Source organism: Dermacentor andersoni, chromosome 8, assembly GCF_023375885.2.
Source record: "Dermacentor andersoni chromosome 8, qqDerAnde1_hic_scaffold, whole genome shotgun sequence".
Lineage (NCBI taxonomy): Eukaryota > Metazoa > Arthropoda > Arachnida > Ixodida > Ixodidae > Dermacentor > Dermacentor andersoni.
Window position 1 is genome coordinate 153,399,211 of NC_092821.1, and position 23,566 is coordinate 153,422,776.

Sequence of the window (23,566 nt, forward strand, 5' to 3'; positions counted from 1 at the left end):
GTTGCTCGCAAGTTCCATCGGAAGAGTCTCCTGCACCGCATTTTGTGCTCATACGACAGTGGTAAGAAGTATGAAATAGATTTGCTGGGTGCAGTCCACCTGATCGCCGAAGCCTGGCGACAAGTACGTCCATTGATGATTGCCAATTGTTTCGCGCACGCAGGATTTTCGCGCGCCGAGAAATCGCTCAAGCCAGACACTGACGAGTTCAGTGATTGCGATGAACTTTGCGACGAAGTCCGCAAAGCTGCCGGTTGCGCCCGCGATGCCGAAGACGGCGAAATCGGATTTGAAGAGTACGCGCTCTACGAGTCTGACGTGCCCGTTACCGGAATGTTGTCCGACGCCGACATTGTTCAAATGGCAGTGAACGACGGCGATCACGCTGACGAAGAACCACCTAGAGAAGTGCCGACAACTGCAGAAACAAGGAACTTGCTATGTTTGCTCCGCAACAAAGTTGAATGCAGCGGCGGCGAACAACGGCTCATGCGGTGCGTTCGGCAGCTCGAGGACTCTTTTCTCGCGCCGAATGCCAACGCCAAGCAGGCAAGCATCACCAAGTTCTTTCCAAAACAATAAAATTCAGTTTTTCCTGGGAATTCTGCGTTTATTGCAAAAGCTCCCCTTGTGCTGTGGAGCATTTGTTAGCAGTGCTGGTTATCACTGGCTCTTTCAGTGACCCGGTCACTGAAACTTTCGGCATTTTGCTTAACTCGAAACTCTGCTTATCTCGAAATTTTGCCCGGATTTTACAACTTCGAGTTAACGAGGGTTTACTGTAGTACTGTCAAGAATACACAGAAAACATTTCCTGACACAAAGCTAAAAAATCACGCAGATTCCAAGCACTGTGGAAACTATGTTATATAAAGAATTTTGCAGGTGGTACTAGCCTGCTATCCAGTGTCGCTTAGAATTCTACAAAACATTAGCAGATGGACCAGTGTGGTGAGCAATTGAGTAATGTCTGCAGGAAGACCCTGATGATGGTGACAACAACAGTATGGTAGCAATGGCATAACATATTTTAAATGTTAGAACCTGTTCCGTTACAACCTCAGATGATCCCAAAGGCAGTACAATGACACACACCGTCTACGTTACGCTAGGTGCTGTGAAGAAAGGACCGGAAAATATGGGCAGACTGCAAAGCTGGTGCAGTCTAAACGCCCAACCACTGGCACGTATCAGAGTGCGCCAGAAAGCCAACGCGTTGCTCACGTCGGTTGGACTAAAAGGGCCCGCAACCACAGGACACAAGTTCAGACGCGCGCCGACGCTCACTCATATTCGGTCCTCAACTGCGGTGCACTATTGCTCTTAGACCGTTTAAGTCTGGCCTAAGACAGCCTGCTGTAAACTGAGCTTGAAACAATACATTAGTGGTCTGTATGGTCTTTTACATAAAAAAAAAAAAACACATTTGGTTAATCAATGCATGCATTGCGCAACAGCTTTTTTTTTTAACCTTTCAAGCAATAATAGTGCACAAGATATCGACATCAGCGCTTGTGCTTGCGTTTAGGGCTCGCATCAACATCTGTCTACAAGATAGCTTTGCTAACACCCGCACGACCACACCATATCATATCAAAAGCTGTCGTATGAGTTTATTTCGGGTGGCTCATCGCACAGTCCAACTATGTAAGAAATTGGTGTGCAAAGCATCATTGAAAAATCTTTAGAACAGCTAAAATTCACCAAGTTCGAAGCTTGTTTTCTCCCAATTCTTGCTCTGGTTTAATTTTGCCCATGGAGCACCTCATTTATTTTTCTAGGTTGTTTTGAAGCATCAGCACTGCATCAGGAAGCCTTCACATTGAGTGGCTGGTGAATTGTTAAAAATGTTTTCACTGTGTAAAGGTCATGTTCTATTGTAACTTGTTTCAACATGTCATGTCAGTCTCTCTCGACATTAATGAAATGACAGAGCGCCAGATACTACATACTTGGGAATCGGAGGATTTTAACAGGTGTTTTTGGTTGCCCTTTGCCAAGTCATACTATTGAAGCACTTATTCAAATGTACGGGGGCAGCTCATGTGCGTAATATAAGCAGGTTATTTTCACAATTTATACACTTTCAAGTCCCACACACACGTGCACAAAAAAAACTCTGTTCATTGTTTTCAGGCTACTGTGACATTGCAATTGAGAAAGACATTCAGTTTGTTCTATGAGGCATACAATAATTGCTGTGGCACATTATTTTATTGCACTGCACTTGAAACGGCAGCCAACCATTATTGAACCTCAATGCTATTATAAAGCACATGACCTTTTATTGTACTTTTTTTGATTGAAGCTACAAAAAAAGCTCATCACACTATAACAATATTGCACAAAAGTTATTGCTGTAATGAAGCAGACGCGCCTCGCGTTTCTGATAGCAGCTCGGAGACGACGATGACCCGTGCTGTGATTAGCAAGAGGGCTCGGGCTGTTCGCTGCTGCTAGGCTGCTGTTTATCTGCTGCTTTTCACCTTTAATTAAACATCATTACATTTTGTGGAGATTGCTGGAATCCCTCAAGTCACCCTGGAGTTCCGCAATCGTACGTTGCCCACCGTCACCATGACTGATGCGACCTACACACCGTCTGTACCCATGGCTGTCCCTGCCCTGTCACTTACGCTGGCATTCTCTATCAGCGCGACCCGGCCATCTTTTGCGGGACCGGAGAACATGACGTCGAAGAATGGCTTTCCTATAAACGTCTACATGCTCACAATAAGTGGGACGACCAATCTAAACTGAATAACGTCATATTTTACCTTGCTGACGTCGCAAATCTGTGGTTTAAGAATCACGAATCTGACATTTCGAGTTGGTCCGCATTCAAGACACACTTCACCGAAGTGCTTGGCCGCCCCACTGTCCACAAGGTACAGGCCAAACAGCGCCTACGCCAGTGAGCACAGCAACTGGGCGAAACTTTCCCCAGCTATATTGAGGATGTCTTGGACCTCTGCAGCCATGTTAATCCAACGATGGCGGAAGACGAGAAGATTAACCATATTCTGAAGGGTATTGAGGACGACGCATTTCAAATGCTGCTGGCCAAGAGTCCAACCAGCGTCGCCATACTCTTCAACCTGTGTCAGAGTTTCGACGAATTGCGCCGCCAACGTAACATCGCCTGCCAAAACGTCCCACTGGCTGACTCTGTCTCGGCCATTGCAGATGCCGCTGACTATACAGATCCTTCTGCTGAAGGATTTCATTCGGGAGGAAGTGGCCCGCCAGCTGTCGCTGCTCCCTCACAGCAAGGAGCCTGCCCCAACACTGCCTCCGCCCATACAACAAGCCATATGTACCCAAATATCTGACGCACTTACCTCCGTTTGCCCGCCAGCTCCTGTGATTGCACCGCTTACCTATGTTCACTACCCACCGCTATTTGCACCTCCGATGGCACAGCTCTTGTATGCCGACTACCCATCGAGGGTCACACCTCCGCCGCTCAACTATACTGCCGCTGAAATTATGTACTTGTAAAACTTAAAAACCACCATGTTATACTATAATAATAATAATAATAATAATAATAATAATAATAATAATAATAATAATAATAATAATAATAATAATAATTCAATCAATCAAATTATATTATAGTGCCCAGGAACAGCTACAGAGCCTTTGTACTGGTGCACTTAACCCTTTCGCTGTCACGGACGTACCGGTACAATCTCTATCGTGCGTTCAAAATTTCGCGCCTGAGCGCAAAGCTGGCGCTCCTGGACTGGCCACGCCATCTGTTGACTCTTTCTACAAGTTCGTATTTTTGCCCCGACCTGTGTTGTACATGTATTGAAGAGTACGGTGCGACTGCCACTCGCCCCTCTCTCTTTGCTGAGTGGCGCGGTGGCTCCGCGTTTGCTGGATCATGCGTCGTGCGTGTGTGGTTATGGGTTCAAGGGTTGTTCTGCCATCTCCGCTGGTTTGAAGGTTTTTATTTTTCTTCTGTTGGTGTGTCTGCTACGGCACGTCAAGTTCAGGGGCACGTGCCGTTGCCTCTCCAAAAAGAGACCGACACATGACTCGATTGCTGCTTTCGCTCTCTCGCAGCACCCTCACTTCCGGCTTGCAGCAGTAAACGTAAAGCCCCTCAGGCTTTGTTTAAGCCTTTTCCCATCTCCCTCTGTCTTCTTGATCACGCAACGTCCCATTTAGTCTCATTTCTCTCCATTGCGTGGGCGACTGAAAGCGCATCCTCCCTGCGTGTGGTTACTTTTGGATGGCTGAGTGCGCGGGACCTTTGCTTGCTCATTGGAGCGGTGGCTCTTCTGATTCAGAATACGAGCCGAGCTCGGATTCGGACAGCATCTCATCCGAGGAAGAGGTGAGTTCCGCATCGTCAGATTCGGATGTTGAACGGATGTTATAGTCAGGCTGATGATGATGATGTTTACTAAGAACAGCTGCAGAACACTGAAATGTGCATATTCCATAGACTATGTTATTTGCATACTAATCATAAGCAAAAATAAATTGCTATGTTCATTCCTTGTTATGCTCGTTCCCTCAAACCAAGCCGACACTGGAGGTGCGTCACGGCCAGAAAGGTCCGACAGCGAAAGGGTTAAAAAGTGATATGCGAGATAAAATGTACAAGGACAATTGTGGTAGACAAAACAATGTGAGAAAGAGAAACAATTAAGAAGCACAAAAGGGAGTCAATCAAACAACATTATTATCTACATATATGCAAAACACAGGAAATGGACTCTTAAATATGTCGCTACAGGCAGAATACTTATTACAGTAAAATTTCGTTAAACCGTACCCGCTTAAACAGTAGTTTCGGTTTAAAAGTAGTAAAGTCAATTCCCCGACTCAGCGGCCATTGAACATAATGTATTTAGTATCCGCATAAACCGTACCAGCTTATTGCGTACGCATCGGTTAAAACGTAGCGTTTCCACTTTTCGTCGCGCAAACACGGCGGTGCGTCGTCTCCACCGGGCGGTCCGGCAGAACAACAAGCCTCAGAGATCGGTACAACGGCCTCCAAGCGCCCTGTGCGTTTGCACGTGAAGCCGCATCAACATCAACATCATTTCGACGCCGTGCCAGAGAGCGAGAGGGCGTTATGGCGTCGTGCAAGCGAGGACTCGCGTCATGCCGAAGCTCGGATAAAAAAGACGCCGGGTGCTCAGTACAGAAGAAAAATTAGACATCGTCCGTGCTGTCGAACGTGACACGAAAAAGTCGGCGCTGGCCCGCGACATGGATCTGCTGTTGACTACAGTGTGTGGCATTTGGAATGCGAAGTTGCTCGGCAGCGCTGCTGCGACCGCGAAGAGATGTCGGCTACGAGGTTCGACTTTTCGCCATCGTTGCCTCTGTTGTTGCCGAAGTGTCGACTAGCGACAGTGATGAGGACGACACGGAAAGCGACAGCACGGGCGATTCAGGCCCGACAGTGGCAGAAGCTGCGCGTTACGTCAGCCTCGTGAATGCAATCGTCGCAACGAGAACAGGGGCGCGATAACGTAACTATTCCAAACGAAAAGTTTTCCGAACTCCGGCACCCGGCAATGAAAAAGGCGCCCCGGAACTTATGCAGCACTAGTGCGCGCGTGCACGGAGAATACGTAACGCCAACGAGGAATCTGCCGTGCGAGTGTTTGCCGAGAGGAGGGGGGCTGGCTGAGAAGCTGGCATGCAGCTTGAGTAAGTTTGAGGCTGCTGTCGTCGCGCTAGGCCGCCGCGGCATCAAACGAAAATAACACTTATGTCGCGCGAAGTGAATAAATACTGCATGTTTTTTTCCCCTTTCATCGCACTCTCTCTGAGTTCCGTTTTCTACAGGTAAGTGGGCGATGTCATGCTATTTCGGTTAAACAGTACTACCGTTTAGTACGTACTTTTTCCGAGCTCCGGCCGACTACGGTTTAACGAGGTTTCACTGTACATGTCTTTTGGAGTCAAGCCCTTATATAGAAGTCTTCAATGCAGGCAGAGAACGCAGAATGTTGCCTGGTATACTTTTGCAGCACAGAATATTGTCCATGATCAAAAAGTTTTGATAACCTAAAAGGCCATGGACCACCATATAGAGGAACAAAAGGTCTGACTCGATATATACCGATTTCAGAGCTATGAGTTGAGGTATATTTGAGAGGGCTGGACTATGGTCGCCTGAACAAAAATAGATATCAATTTATTTTGGATGCATCCAATTAGGTCAAAATTAGATTTTCCCGTTCTGCCCCAAATTACAGAGGCATTCTCCAGTAGTGGAAGGCACACAGTATATTACAACTTCAGAGAGGCAACAAGGGAGTGGAAATCATGCGATATATGACAGTGCAATGAGCGTGAAGGACACATTGTTTTGCATATTTAGCATGTGAAGAGAAGCTTAGTGTTTTATTGAAGTACACACCGGGATCTTTCATTTCATCGACCCTGGGCAGTGGAGCATCCCAAAGGGTTTATGGAACTTGCACGTGGTGTGTTTTCTGGGTATAACTTATACCATAGTTTTGGAAGCATTTAAAAGTAGCTTATTGTCTCCGCACCAGTTTGACAGTGAAATAAATGTCTTTTTGGAAGTCAATGCAGTCGTGAACACCATTGACAGTCTTAAATAGCTTTAAGTCATCAACATATAGAAGAAATTAAGTATCAAATTGCTGACGAAATGTCATTTATGAACAGTACAAAGAGAAGAGGGCCAAGATGAGATCCTTGAGGAACTCCGCTAGTGACCTCATAGCCAATAGAACTGCGTCCATGAATGCCAACGAAGCACGATCTGTTGGTTAGGTAATTTGATACCAGGGCAGTGACGGAAGGAGGTACGTCCATTTGTGTGAACTTTGTAATAAGGAGCTCAAGGCAAACTACATCAAATGCTTTACTTAGGTCAACGCAGAGAGCGCCTAATTGGCCTCTACTAGTATGTACAGTCGAACCCGGCTATATCAATCTCACAAAAAAATGCCTATCAGTTCGATATAGAGCATAATCCGATATAAGCCTGCTAAATAATTGGATGTCATAAAAGCACATACCATATATAAAATCACTTTATTGATGAAACTAGCTTAGTTTCGCATGAAATAGTCCTGCATTTTCTTCTGCTTGGGCAATTTCGCTGACTGCGACGCACGCACTTTGCCACATTATCTAAGGAGTCGGAGCAGCTGAGGCCACAACTTTCCGCATTCGCACAGAAGCACCAGACAAGTGCGAGTGCACCAATCACTTCGGAGGATGTGGGCAAAGGACCGTCGTCGCTTTTCTCATTGTGCCCACTTTCACTTGTGCTCGGTACGATGTCAGCAATGTTGTCTTCGTTTTCGGGCTGTCCTGTGGTTGCGACACCATCAGCACTCACGAACTTGTCCACCGTTGATTCGTCAACAGCTTCGGAAATTCTGTCAGCTCGCTCCAAACTTTGGCAACACCGGCAACGGCTTCGTCGCATTCATCAGAATTTACAGTCATCACCGAGCACGAGTGCTCCAATCACTTCGGAGGATGTGGGCAAAGGACCGTCATTGCTTTCCTCATTGTGCCCACTTTTATTTGTGCTCGGTATGATGTATGCAATGTAGTCTTCATTTTCAGGCTCTCCCATGGTCGCGACACCATCATCTGCACTCACAAACTCGTCAACAGCTTCCGGAAATTCTGACAGCATACCCCAAACTTGGACAACACCGGCAACGGCTTCGTCGCATTCTACAGTCATCACAGAGCATGTGGAGGCTGGCATGTCTGAAGCAATTTTGGATGAACTACTTGAACGCGGCCATGAATACGTGCTGGGCGCCACGGGCACAGCATCGCGAGTTTGGCCACTTTAGCCCTAATCTCCCCCTTATTTTTTAAGATCGTGCTGAAGGTGCTCCTCTGAATCTTGCACGCTGCACGGACATCCGACTTCTCACCACGTTTGACCCGACTTATGATTTCGAGCTTCACAACAAAAGCCGAATTCTGCCGCTTCATCACGGCAACACAGCGGGAGAAGGCCCACAAGGCACAAACACAATGAACCAGAAAAGCAGCGAGACAACTCGCACTTGTGCCATCTTGCACGACGAAGGCACAAGAGCCTCTGATTGGCTGTCTGAGCAAGCTCTGTGGGCGGGCCAGGATCATTTTTTACAGGGGGGTGTTGACGACTCGCCCGAGGAAGTGCGGTCACGGTAGGGAGAGCAATTGGATGGAGCCGCGCCGCCTGCCTTCCCTGCCACAGCGAGGGAAAGCCAACTTCTGGGGGCATTTTCCCGCTGCTTGATGTTCGATATATCGGAAGTCACTGCTATTTTTGTTCGTTGTAAGCGTAATTTTTGCTATATATAGTCGTTGTAACTATACTGTGTTCAGAAATTGTTCAATGTATAGAATAATTCGATCTAACCGGGTTCGATATAGTCGGGTTCGACTGTATCAGTTATAACAATGAAAAGGTGGTGTACCGTCAACTTTTGTATGCTTTTTATGGAGAAATAACCCCCCTAGTACAATGTCCCCATGCTGCACTATTGGTTATAACGATGAAGTCTGGCTGCTGGGTACCTGTGCAGAGAGGTAATGGAATGCAAAATCCTTGAAAAGAAAAAAGAAAAAGTGAAATGCGCGCCACTCCAACTGCCACTGCGCACTTCTCTGCCGTCGTCCTTCCACCATTCTGAACACGAATGGGTTGTGCCCATAGCTCTGTGCCGCGCCACCCTCTGAAACACGAATGGACCGACCAACTACACCGACAACGCTGCCGGTGCTGCCCCCAGATTGCTCGCTCGGCCTTCATTCTGCGCAATTAGGCTGACTGATGAAATTGCTCGTGCTTTTCTTTGTTCGTTTCGTCGAAGTCATTTCTGGCCACGTAGTTTCTCAGCTTCGTTTGACTCGGTGCCGAAACGGAACATGGCTGGTCCACCTGCTGACCATCGGCAATGCACGACATCGCCGGTGAAAAGAAAACGCACTGCTATAGATTTGGAAATTAAGTGCTTCTAGGTGACGAGGCGATTGTCGCGAACGTGCTTGCATCGGACAGCGACAGTGGCGGCCATGATGACAGCGCTGATGCAGTAGGGCAGGCTACCTCAATCTTGGCCATGCGGGAGGTCCTGTAGATGATTCAGTCCCTCATGGGACTGTTTTCACAAAGGACCTTCCGCTTCACTATGTGAAGCACCTGGATGTCTTGGAAAAGGATGTCGACAAGCTTCGCTTAAAGCAAGCAACGCTGACGGACATGCGTCTTTGTTGTGCAAGCCAGTGGGAAGTATGTGGCAAGATGCTTGTGGTGATCTCGTCCCAGAGTTTCTTCAGGATTCGTCAAGCTGAGATGCTGCCACGGCAACCATCCCACATTTCTTAAAAGGTGCCTTTTGGGGCCACCAAAGCAATGCCTCGGTGGAGCTTGTATGCCACTTGCAGCCCGTGACTCCTGTATGCAGTTGTTACAGCAGCGACATTCTTGAACGCCGACAGCCGCAGCTTGTTAACACGCGATCACAGCGCACAGGAAGCAGGGTTAAACAGTTAAATGAGTTAACACAATCAAAAGCCGGATCGATGAAAGTGGTGGGGAGGAGAACTGGCCTCCCATTATAGCTTTCTCAGAACAGCTATGCCATCTCCCATTTTTATTTCTTTTTTTCATGAAACCAGGTTATAACAATTATCGGTTATAACAGTGAAATTTTTGTGGCACTTGAATACTGCTATAAGTGTGTTCGACTGTAGTGTCTTTCGCTTTCAAAAGTTATTTTTGCAACTGAAAACAGTGCAGAGGTAGCCCATTAAACTTGAGTCACCTGACACCAGCTGACAAAATACACCACAGTTCACCACATGAAGTTCCACACAGTTCACCAGAACACAAACCACATGAAGTCAGGAGTGCCATATTTCAATCGCTGCAGCGCCAACAAAACCGAAAATGATTTCCTTCAACAGAGTTTCTCAGCTGGGCTCGTTCGCTCGCTGATTAGGAACCGGACCGTCGCGCTATGCCTATGCTTAATGTAAACAACACTGGTGGTAGTAGGCGCGCGCCGATTATCAGACTTCAGACTTTGAAAGAATGTTTTAATTTGTTTCGAGCACAACAAAATATACGTAGAATGAGCACAAGCGCTGCGGCAATCATAATTCGGTGCTATTTTAGCAGACGATCACAATGAGATCAGCATAATGACAGTTAGCAGGTTGGATTTGTCGGCGCCATTCAAACTCGGCCCAAATTCTTCCTGCACTGCCACCACCTACGGTGGTCGTCAGTCGCATCATTGCCGGCCTAGTATCACAGCACTGCCGTTCAGAAACACTGGCGCGCATGTCGAGCATCCATAGAACTCACACAATTGCTGGTGTCAGCGTCTTTGCATTGGTGGCCATCATACACATAGCAGCTGAAGGCGTCACGGCCTCTGACTGGTGGATGCCGGTGATGCGTTACACGATATTCTAGTATCGGTAGTAGGCAAAATCTACTGCATAGCAACATGTCAGCTCGTTCCTGACCGACACTTTTGACGCATTAGGGCATGCCCATGTATGCCAGTGGTTGGACTTTAACACAGCATCTCAATGTGCTAGCTGCCACAAGAAAAGAATGTGAGAAAGTGGCACACACTTGCTTTTATAAGCAACTCGTTGCTATGTGACATGGCACATCAAACATTTTATTCCTGCGTTTGTGGCCTAATGGACACTGGTGCATGTGCCATTATGTACATGCCAATCCTTTGAAAGAGCTACAGTGCTGCTTTCAGACTACTTTCTTTAAACGTACTGAAAGGCCCCAGCGAGAATACATACATTGCTCTGGAAAGCAAAGTTATTTAGTTTGAATGTGAAAGCATGCTGCTTCGGTTAATTCGACCCCCACCATCCCTAACCGGCAGCCCTCATGCATGCAGCGGTTACTAAAAGTTTGAAAACACAAGAAATTTAGCAGATGGCACTACTGCTTCTTATCTTTCTTACGGGTGTCACACGGCCCCTTTAGATTGCAATCGAGCCCGAACTGAATAGAAATTTCCACCTTCGATCGAAATTGGCTGAGTGACACCGGTACAGTTAAACCTTGGCATCACGAACTTCAATATAACGAAATTCTCTGTATAGCAAAGTATTTAACTTTTTACAACTTCTTTTCCATTGAACACCTCTTTTTTCTTTTGTAGCTGTGGCTGCACATGGGTGCCAGTGTGGCTGAGTGCATATGCAGCCCGCACGTCCTGTTTTAGAGGCAATCTGCAACATCTGCAAAGACTGGGCAAGCTGAGATGGCATGCCATTGTGCATTATCTTTCTGTGCATTTAGCGCTAGAGGTCACGTAGTTTCGAGTTTCTGAGATGCGGTGAAGTGAGAGGCAGACGAAACATGTGCTTCCCGCAGCCGGTGCTTTTCATGATAACGTCGAACCAGTGCAGGCAACACTATCAGTTGCCGGGTAGAAGTGGACTTGAAAGCGTGGCTAGCTTAGCTTCATACCACAAAACGCGAGGTGAATATTTCACCAAGTGAAGATACTGTCAACAGGGCATGAAACCATATCTTTCTCCGGCAACAATATGACTTGCTTTTTCTAATTCAGGTTTGCTTTTTTCGATTGTCCGGCGATTCGAAAAATTCATCAGCGACTAATATTTGCATAAAACATTGAATTTCAGTATAACTCAATATAACGAAGCAAATTGCAGATTTTACCTTGTTATATTGAGGTTCAACATATCAGAGGCCAACACTCCTCGCACTCACGAAGCCGTCCATTCCTGCTTGTTTGAAGTCATGTCATGCCTACATATTCAGCATGGCACCACTTGGCATTTAGCTGTCGTTCGTTAATTTGACCTTTTGGATAATTCAACTAAGTATTGCAGTCCCGCGAGAGTCGAATTAACGAGAATCAACTGTAGGTGAAAGTGCGGAAATGATTATAGCTAGAAGCAAGAAATAAATGGGCAGGTTTTCTCTACACTAAATGAACACACAACATTTGAAACAGTTATGCAAAGGTCAGGGATGGAAGCGGCCAAGGAAGTTTTGTAGCAGCTCTGGGAGCAGCAAATTTGGCACTTTGTAGCAGGTTTGGAGCATGAATTGTCATTTTGGAGCAGCAAATACGCATTTTGTAGCAGCTTGGTAAATGTCAATATGAGTGAAATACAGGCATATGAAGAAAAGGTATTCCTGATTTCACCTAGCAGAACACTATTGGGTTCCGGCAGATCAGTTCTGCGGAAGACGACAAGGTGAGCAAAATTTATGATGAATAAAAATTGTCCTCCACCTGACTGTAGCATGAAGCTACAAAGGAAACCCATACAGATTTCTTAGAAACCACCATTAAATTACGTACTAGATGTGCCTACTAAATGTGGCCAAGAAAGAAAATAACCGAGGGCTTTCCGTGAACAGCGCTCACTCTATGTTGATAGGCTAGTGATAATGCTAGTCGGGTTTTTTTTTTTCATTGTGAACAAGCAACTAATATTTAATTTTAATGAACTAACATTTATTACCTAATCAATAAGGTCCCAATGCAAAGGTTGTGGAATATGTTGAGAAATGATCAATAACAGCACACACAGCAACCTAGGTCTTGTTTGAACCTTTCTTCTTTTAAAACACAAAGGGGGAAAAAAAAATTGTGACAACGCGTACCCGCACCAGTAATATAAGTGGTCTTAGGCGTAAACATGTATTGTGTATTTTATGAATGTGCAAACCTGGGGCACAGTCTCGTAATGACTCAGAAAGCGAACTGTTACACAACATTGTGCTACTTCGCTTTTGATAGGGACTGAGGACGCATGCCAAGAACTGCTAATGAGGCAAGAAAAAAGCACAGCCACTCATTCCCAGTGCCCTTATTTGACAAGGTTTGCGTAAAGTGCGATGCAATCTTTGGTACGCTGCTGTTTTCTTTTTCCTCTCTATTTTTATTTATTTAGTTTGCAGGCTTTCTTTCTCGTTAAAAAAAGTCATAATGAATTAAGTTATAATGAAACCACTATATGATTATGAGGCGCGCCGTAGTGGGGGACTCTGGGTTAAGTTTGGCCACCTGGGGTTCTTTAACAAGCACCCAATGCACAGTACACAGTTCTTTATGCATTTCATTCCCCATCGAAATGCAGCCGCGGCGGCCAAGATTTGATCCCGCAACCTCGGGCTTAGCAGCGCAAAACAAAAGTCCCCACACCACCAAGGCAGGTTCTGCACAAACCCTAGGTTGTTTTAAATGCTGTTATTGGTCATTTGTAAATGTCATCCACAACATTTTCATTGACATCTTCTTGGTTAGTTAAATGTATAAATTTAGCTAATTAAACATATTTGTGCACAATAAATGAGAAATATTCACAGTGGCCACCATGAACAACCACCATCAAGGTACAGTGAACGCCATTCGCTTGGCGCCCTCAGGTAATTTTTAATTCTTGGCAACCTTTAGTTAAGATTGCAGAATACTGCACAATAAACGTGAAATGATGTACTGGTGATTGCACGTTTTCCAGTATTTCACATGGCTTGGCGAGGAAAAGCCCCAAGATATTTTTGAAAATAATAAAGGGATAAAAATGTTTACTGGCTTTCCAGCCTGCGTTGTCAAATATTTTGAATAAGCTTGATTATTTAGGCTTATTCGCAGTTCCGCCACAGGCTCCATAAAGCCAGTGCTAAATGCCAGCCATTATTCCATTCGCCGAATAATTATTTATTAAAATTTGTGGACTCTTATCTGTGCCATTCGTGTCGTGAACATTGTTGCCGCAATTGCAATTTCGGAGGTCTGTGGTTTAACGTTTATTTATGACCACAACTTGGCAGCTAAGGTTGACTAAATATGAAACTTAACATCCTTGGCTTGCTTTCTGTGGCGGCAAGACCCTCATTTTGTGCGGTGTGGCTGGGCAGAAAATAGTGTAGCCTGAGTGCAAATTTGAGTTACGGTATTTGTGACCAAGAAGTTTCGTGAAAGCAAGCAGATTATTTGTCGGTGTGCCGCACTATCAACCTGGTGACCGAATGTGGTGCATGTGCGAAATAGATTTAGAATGTCACACACACGGTGTTTCGCCCATTAATTGATGCAAATGTACCAATATGGTGCGAAATCGAGTGCTAGAATTTATAACAAAACTGACGAGCTACACGCTGAGCAGACTGTATGACCTTATTCATTCAGTGTGGCTTTCCTTTCTGACTGCCCGATGAAATATGCGCCAGTTCCACTCTTTAGCTCGTCTGCATATACGCAAACACGCAACACTTTTACAATACATTCGTAATGCATTGTCTAGCATAAAACGGTTTTCATTTTCTTGTGGTCTAGTAGTTATAATTAGGCCACCAAACACACTCACACTCGAAGGACACCAATGCTGAAATGGATTGCTTAGGCTTGGATTGCAGGGCTAAGCACTAGCCAACGCATGTCTATGGCTGTGGGGTTGCCACAAGACACGCACATGCTGCTAAATTTGGCAACTTCATTCGAAATTAGTGTTTTGGCACAAGTTGGCGCAATTGGAGCAGCACTTCCATCCCTGAAACGTGGACCCGAATTAAAAAGGATCAATCAGATAAAATCACTGCAGTTAATCAGCATGGCTGCGATTCAAACGTCTTTATAAGGAAATGCTTGGGATGGCGAATATTCTAAATTATATAGAGGGTTCTGGAAAGGAATGGGTCCCTCCGAAAGGTACACAATGCACCAAGCTAACCTTGACAGCCATTTCCAGGTTGCTTTTCTGGTGAACCATCTTGTTGACAGTGCCGAATGCACCTCTGCCAATCTCACCAAGGTCCATCAGATCTTCTGCAGTGAAATCGTACTCCTGCAACAAGGACCATGTCTTAACAAAAAGAAAACTATTTTCTTACACCATCACCAATGTAATAAGATTTGCTCAACACAGCAACGATGATATGAGCCCTGCTCATTGCATGAGTTAGCATTTCTGATAAATGGTACCAGAAAAGCCAACTTTAAAATTTGAAGTATACTAGTCAAAGCCAATAAAAACAAAAAAATCTCCTGAAAATCACTTCGAACTGTTGTTGTCTTGTGTTGTTACACAAGATGACTATTAGTTCAAAAAGAATGATGAGCTTTTCTAAAGATGCTATGAACACATTATCTCCTCTAAAGATGCTGAGAGTGATTTGTGTCTATTTATACAGAGTGTTTTTTTAGCTGAGCCAAAGTTTTTAAATATTTCCTATGACAGATAGCACAATTATAACCCTTGATATAAATTACTCGATGAGGAGGCCGTTATTTCTACGAGAAATCAAAATGTTCAATTGAATAATTAACATAGTTATGCTAATTATTATTTCTATTAATTATTTTACCGTACATATATCAATCTACAAATTATAGTCATTGAGTTTGCAAGGCGTATCCACTTGGAACTGATTCTCTGAACTGCACAAGTTTCAAGAAATTTTCAAAGTGTCCGACGAAATGCATTGGCATTCCAGTAAATTTTCTAAGAAACAGCCGCTTTATGCATTGAAGCACAAAAGTAACTGGAGCACCAATGCATTTCGATGGACACTTCGAAAATTAATATCTCGGAACTGGCGCTGTCCAGAGAATTTGTTCCACGTGGATGCGCCGTGCCAACTCAGCGGCTATAATTCATAGATTGAAATATGTGGCATAGAGTAAGTAATTAAAAAGTTCATTAGTGTAATTACATTACTTACTAATATATATATATATACATATATATATATATATATACATATATATATATACATGTTGATGAAATTTATCGATTAAATATTTATGCAAAGGCAGCCAGAACTTCGGCAGTCATCATACAGAGGGGCGCAGGATTGGTCTTGTTAAAGCATGGCTTATAGTTTTGATGGCAGTCATTTCTGAAACCAAAAATTGTTGGAAGTTGAATGCTCCATTCACTCTTCTGTTTCTTTGTGCAGACTATAAAAGCTATCTGCCATCATACATTCATTCCACAGAACAAATTCGGTCAGTGACTGTATTTGTGTCAGTTAAAAACCAATTTCACTGTAAACTAAACAAAAATAAATGTTCATAATGTTATTGGTGTCACTACGACAATCATAAAAGCTGGTAGGTATGTAGTACTCACCTCTTCAGGCGATATCTTGAGCTTTCCTGATGAGTGAATTTTTGGTGGCAACCATACCCGTTCACTGTGTGAGAAGATGAAGTTTAGCGTTGTGGCTGCAAACAGTTGCAGCAACATGCAGGTCATACAGAACCAGGCATTAAAGGTAATATCATTCAGTTTTTGTTTATCTGATTCCTACTCTATGCTTCAAGCATATATAGGTTGCCTTCTGCTTCTAGCACAATAAAATGTTACCTTGGTATAGTATACTGGTGCCATAAACTTGTTGATGGCAAATTATCCCCATAATTCTTCCTATGCAATTTCCTCAATCAAGTTCTGCCTGCTTTGCCTCACAGAATAAATTTTTGCTGCTTCAACTAAGGACACATTGCAGAAAATTTCCTGCCAAACTTCTCCATATTGTTCTGGAAGTCATAACCCATCAGCGGCGAGCAATTGTACATCACTACATTGTTTAAACATACATTCCCATATTATCTAGCGTCTTTATAGTCGCTTTTGCTTTTGATATTTTTTTGTATCTTGTATTTATTCCTTTTACTGCTGCTTGTAACAATGCAGTGCTTATGTTGTGGTCACTACTCACAAGAGGTCTGCTTCAACTTAGCTCCAACACAAAGGTCTCAGTACATGCTTATGAAACAATGTGTTAATTTTGTGAGTGCAAACAATACCCCTGTCACACGGCAAATCTAGTAAAAGTTCAAAAAAATGCCATTTGTTGCGATTAATGTCATTACCACAGCGTGCTGTCACGTGGTGAAAACTAACGTCCTTTGAAAACGATGACAGTGACGACAGTAAAGAAAGAAGAGAGAGAGACGTAAAAATAGCCTCAAATCCACTTTTGTCTAATACTTATTTTCCAATGTGCTAAATTCCACTGGAATATGTGATCGTCCCTTTCACACTGTAGTGTTCGATCACTAACTTGTCGACATTGCCAACGAAGTCGAGTCAAGCCAAGCCAAAGATAAGGCAAGCAACATGGCGAAAAGCACCATGGGCGCCTCTGCTACATCTGCTAAAGTGGAACGAGAACGGCAGTTGCATGTCATCACCGTTCTGATGTGCATGCGGGCTCCTAATATTCTCATTCTTGGCACGTGCCACCGGAAAACACGCGCATGCTTTTACGTCAAGTCAATCGAAGTGGCCGCGGCCAATGCTCCGGTGCGAACCAACACGACTGCTGTAGCGAAAGCTAAAGACAGTTGTCTAGTCACTGAAATGAGAGTAGTTTTCTGTAATTACACACGTGATGGGCTTCAATGTCGTTAAAGTAATAATTAGGTAATAAAATTGATAGAATAATAGTTCTTTTTTGTTAAACAAAAAAAAGAAGCATGTGCTGTTTGCGGAACACTGGTACACTGGTGGTGTCGCGGATACACATTCGGTTCCAAAACAAATGCGAATGAGTTTGGCGAACTCATTCGTTTGTAAATGTCATTTTCGACGAATGTCATTACGTTTTACCATGCGACAGCCAACAAACGGTATTATCAGCGAATGCCATTTGTTGTAAATGACATTAGATTTGTTGTGTGACAGGGGTATAAGAAATAAACTGAAAATACACGAATGCAGCAAGCCTGTGCTGAAAGCAGTGCAAAATGCTGTTAACCCCTTGGCTTCCGGGCCCTCCGCGGCCATTCCTGCCTGGTACTCGGCGCCGAAATTTTTCCGCCGCTGGACCACGTACAGCGCTGTATAAAAATCGCGATAAATTCCGCTAAACACGTGGGACAGCAACAAACCTTGATTTATTGGATGCGCAATTTCTCAGTGCACCAACACACTCAAAATGGCTTCCGTGCGTGAAATGCCTTGAAACACACAGGCATGTGAAGCACAACTTTGCACATTTTGCACTCCCATCTGCTCGCAGACTTTTTCGCTTGTGCTTTGCACACGAAGCACAACCTGGATGGATTTTGCTTCACCGTGTTTGGTGATGTCTGGCGAGGGAAATGGGCCCACTCGGCTGCCTGCAGCCGCATTGGTGTCGCGGCGACAAGCGGCTTTCTTCGAGCAACGATGCTCCAAATCTCATCTCCGAGGAGGGCATTGAACATCTCAAGAGCACTGGGACGCGCACTTATTTACAGTTGAATGCCTCTCTTGATGCCTGGTTGACCACTGAACAGATGCTTGATCACGTTTTAAGCACTGTCGTCTTCTTCCCCTTTCCACTCTTCAAGTTTTTGAGCCTTTGGGGATGGTGGAGAAGAGACCATGGGGTCTTCATCTGAACACAGATGCTCTTCGTCATCACTGGCACTGTCGTGATCACCTTGGCACTCCGCATCTTCTAGCTGAACATCCTCATTATCGCCGACGTCGCTCTCGGCCTCACTGTTGAACACAAGTTCAAGAATTTCCTCTTGTGTCAAAGAATGTTTTTTTCGCAAACACCATGTTTGCATGACACTGGGACACGAGCTTTTTGCCTTCTAAAAAACAAAAATCAAGCTCAAACAGTGGACAACTAGGTCCATCTAGTGGAAAACATATGAAGCAAAACGAAAACACCTTGTTTTGTGCTGGCATCTACTGAATAGAGCCACAAGCAACCATTTCCTGAGCAGCCGGCGAATCGCCGGCCATAGCGACTTTGGCCTTTCGAGGCGCGGCCGGCGATCCACCGGCTGCGGAAGCCAATGGGTCAACACACTTATACCTGCCCACGTGTCAACCTTAAAATTAGTAAAAGTCCCACAGACACAACAGCGAGGGGGAGGACGGGAACCGAAAGCATTTTCTGAAATGTTCACCCCAAGCATACATCCTTTTGTAGGACACATACACACTTTTTTTTAATTTTTATTTATTTAAAATATCTTAAAGGGACATTTAAGGGCATTGAGTAAAGGGAGATACAATGTAAGTGTTTCTGCAGGAGTAACCAATATAAATATTAATACATGCAGTCAGATGATATGAAAAACAAAGTTCAAGTATGCTTGTCCAGGGTAAGCTTGAGGCAGCGTAATAACAGGGAAGGAAAGGAGGTCAAAAAACATCCTTATACAATGTTGCCACAAGAAGCTTTGCAATTTTTCACAAAAGGCATCACGATTTGTTAATCACGCAGTGTTATCAGGAAGACTGTTCCATACTGTTCTGACACATGGTAGTGCTGATGCGTTAAATGACAGTGTATTGCCAAAGATGCACACAAAACTGTGGTTATTGTTAAGGTGACGTGACATGCGCACTGGTGCTTCAAGAGGCAACACATGAGATCAATTACCATGAAAGTATATATGGAAAAGACAAAGAAGATTTATTGCGCAACAAGTTTCAAGAGGCTGGAACAAAATATGATTTAATCTTCATTACGCTGCAAATTCTGTCGTAGTTATTTGTGATGAAGCGCACTGTTCTATTTTGAATTGATTCTAGTATACAAACTAAATAATTCTACTGACGAAGCAAATTCTAATTGTGGGTGAACAAAAGTCTTATATGCCAATTTACGAACAGTAGCAGGACATTTAGGCAAGTTCCGTCGTAGATAACCCAGAGTTTTCAAGGCTTTTGCGCAGGTAGCTGTTGTGTGTTTACTTCAGGCAAGATTTGGTGCAAGTTCAATGCCAAGGTATTTATAGGACGATGTCATAAGGACAATGGTGTTATTTATGACGTTAGAAAAGCGAGAGTTAGAATGTTCTCGTGAGAAGGACACAACTTTACGTTTGTCTGAGTTTAGGGTCATCTGCTGCATCAGAAACTAACGAGGTTAAGGTCATTCTGCAATAAGAAAGGGTCATCAAATGTTTTTATCGTATGGTATAGAATGCAATCGTCTGCAAAAAGTCTTATCTGCGATGATACGTTTTGTGGAAGGTCATTAATGAAAACTAAGAAAAGAGCACCAAGGACACTGCCCTGCGGTGTACCAGAAATAATGCCAGAAGGAGGCGATGAGTGGTTATTAACAACGGTGAACTGCTGCCACAACGACAGAAAGTTTCGGAGCCAAGATAAAGTTAATGAATCCAGTCGGAGTGCAGATAATTTTGAGAAAAGGTGACAACGAGCAAGACGATCAAATGCTTTCGAAAAATCCAAGAACACACAGTCAGTTTGCTGTTTTTTATTCATGCTGGAGTGTAATTCTGTTATAAATTAGAGCAAGGAGTGTCTGTAGATAAGCCTTTTCTAAATCCATGCTGGTTAAAATAAAAGAAGTCGTTTGATTCTAAATGGCGGTAGATATACGATGCATGTTAAGGAGATGGGACGGTAATTTCGTGGAGAGTACTTGTTATCCCCTTTGAATACAGGGATAACCTTAGCTATTTTCCAGTCCAAGGGTAGCTTGCCAGATGACAAGGATTGCCTAAAAATATGGCACGAAATATGGCTTGAAATTCTAACGACATTTTTTAGTATTTTTGAGTTAATACAGCCAATACTGGAAGATGTGGATAATTTGAGATTATTTATTAAAGACGAAATCCCATCTGCTGTAATTTCTATTGGTTCCATAAAAGGATATTAAAAGTCGAGACTATGGGAACAGTGGAGCAGTCTTCTTGTGTAAGAACAGATGTGAAAAAAATGTTAAACGCTACTGGACAATCAGCATAAGACAAAGGGCTTTAATCATCATCATGTAGCACAACGTTGTGGACAGTGGTATTTGGTGATATAACTTGCCAGAATTTTCTGGGATTATTGATCAGAAGATAGGGCAGGTCACATGAAAAATATATGTCTTTGCACATAGCTCTGTACAGCAAGATTTTAGAACATCACGGTATGCCACCCAAGATGAAGCTTGATTGTCCCTTCTGGCTGGCCTATACAGACGCTTCTTAATGTTCGAAGGTGTTTCGTAAACCAAGGATTAAATCTGTAATTTGCTATTGAGATTCTTGGCACTTAATTTTCTATGAGTGCTCTTAATTTTTGCTTAAGAAATTCTCCACTGTCGTTCACTGATCTTGAGTTAAGGCATAGCCGAAATTCTTCAGTGTAAAAGATAGCTAATTCAGCATTAATCTTGTTGTAGTCAGCCCCATTGTAATCTCTAATGCTTTTAGTATGAGTTTAATTGAAGGAATTTGTGATCAAACAAGCCATCAATGTGAACTATAGGCTCGGTGGTATCGGGTGCAGTAGTTAATACTAAATCTAAGATATTGGGACCGTGGGTTTGTTGATCGACTATCTGGGTTAGGTTGCAATCTGGTGTTAAGTTAAAGGGACACTAAAGGGAAAAATGATTTCTTCTGCATTAGTAAATTACATTTCTACAACACCAAAAACACCACTCTTGCAACAATAAGACGTTTGGTAAGCCAGAAAAAGCGCAACAACGAAATACGGGTGGCGCCGCCTACTTATGTTCCCGCACCTGGTCGCTGTGACGTCATGGATTTTTATGGCATCTTCTAGGGCCTACTAATTATATATAGCGGTACAAATTGACTACATTGTGTTCTAAAGGAACCAAATATTAAACATGGCAAGTTTCGGGAACCTTTACTCAGCCAACGCTGCCCAAATGCGAAAACATACTTTGGAAGCCCTGACGTCACGCTGACGTACCGGTGCTGGGGTTTCGGCGCGAAATTCAAATAGTGATACTTGGACCTTCATTTTCTCATCTAATAATCAAACTATCTTTTTGAAGTGACTGCCACGCAGGGTTCTGAAACAATGCTTCATCAGTCTATACTGAGTTATTGTTTCGCTTTAGTGTCCCTTTAATGAATTCAGCAGAGGAGCGGCAGGATGATGACAGATTTGGCCAATCAATTAGTGCAAAATTAAAGTTGCACAGGAAAAACGGTAGCCATAGAACATTGTAGAGTAGCAGAGGTTATGCTTTCACGCAGTGCATCAAGAAACGAGCGGTCAGCGTCGGGCGGCCAATAACAGGTACCCACTATAACACGGGTCGAGGCTGTTGCACATGCAACCCAGACTATTTCAGCAGTGGAATTCGTGTCGACAAGAAACGATGAAATGCAGCTTTTTATAGCCAGAACACCTCCACCTCTCTTCCCACTATGTTTGTGCCTGTAATGTTATATTTCTTAGTGTTGGGAAGAAGTTCTTCATCAGTGCTCAACTAAGTTTCAGTTAAAGCTACAATATTGGGATCAACATCCTACAAATAGGTACTCAATGTGTCATGCTTCTTTAGTAGGCTGCGAATATTCGTGTAAGATAACGACAGTGGTGATGTTAAAGAAGATTAACAATGTTAAATATGATTTACATTTCAAACATGATACAAGCAGCAACACCCTTGGCAACACACTTGGAGCAGAAGATACTAACAAGGAAAGCATTGTCTTTAGATCGCAGTGACCTTTCAGCAACCTTACAGTTACTGATTTCGCTATGCAAAAAAGGTGAGGCGTGCAGACAGGACACAAGAGAAGTGGACAACATGAATGCATAATGAATCCTTACCAACTAGCTCAGCTTTCTGTCATTCTTAACTGATTTCGCCTCCTTCAGGAACTTGTCTAAATAAACATGCCCAAAGCAGATACGCCTTTGGCATATTGTTGCAATCAGAATCGTCCAAATGTATGGTTGGAGAACAACAGGCGGAACTTTTTCACAAACAGAGCTTATTTTTCGTAAAACTTGACGAATCATTTATAAAGTTGTAGGACAAGCTTGAATACGTAAACTTTATGGAAAATTTAGGAGTTTGTAGGTATGCACACCGCGTAGCTGTGAACAGCAGAATGCATGCTATCCTCAGCACGTCAATGTGCAAAGCTAGGCATATACCATGGTTTGCGGTTGACATTTCAAAAGCACTCTAAGTGACGTCACAACAGCATGAATAAGGAAAAAAATTAGCAGAGGGTTAAATCTGATTGCCCAATTAATAATAGTAATAATAATAATTGTTTGAACTAACTGGAATTTAAATTGTCATAAGTCAACTGTAGTACAGTTCCGGTTCATGCATGCTCAAAGGCTGGAAACGTGTTTTATGATTCCGCACAGTGGAATGGAATTGACATGCTCTCACAATGTCAAACAAGCCTGTATGGCTGCTTTGCTGTCTCATCAGGATTTGCGGTAATGCTGTGAACTTGGCAGCACATTTAGGAAGCAATCGCATAACGAGTCATAATTTTCAGCAATTATTATGCAACAAGGGCGCCATCGGGCTCCCGCAGAGCCAGGAGCCTGAAGGCTTCCTTCTGATACTTACGTTCGCACGGGGTAGTTGAAACCAGGTATGCTGGACGGAAGCTTGCTGGCATTCCCCAGATGTTTCTTGGAACCGTTTCCAAAAGTGAGCCTCAGCTGTTCTCTCCCCGTCGAACGACCGTGTATATCACGGGCTGAAAATGAGTGCACAAAGATACTTAACAACACGCTGCACTCCGGTCACCGAAAACGGCCAAACGCTTCACACACACACATACGATCTAAGAAATCTCTCCGTTTT

At 43.8% G+C, this 23,566-nt stretch overlaps 1 protein-coding gene across 2 annotated transcripts in view; it reads right to left on the bottom strand.

Moving 5' to 3' along the window:
* The window catches only part of LOC126525916 (dual specificity mitogen-activated protein kinase kinase 4-like), a 66,546-nt gene that overhangs the window by 42,348 nt on the left and 632 nt on the right, over positions 1-23,566 (bottom strand). For both annotated transcript variants that reach the window (XM_055067708.1, XM_050173888.2), the window contains exons 2-4: positions 23,327-23,459; positions 16,123-16,186; positions 14,722-14,835 (exon numbers count right to left, since the gene is read on the bottom strand). In XM_055067708.1, coding sequence (XP_054923683.1) covers positions 14,722-14,835; positions 16,123-16,186; positions 23,327-23,459 — 311 coding nt within the window. The remainder of the gene's footprint in view (positions 1-14,721; positions 14,836-16,122; positions 16,187-23,326; positions 23,460-23,566) is intronic.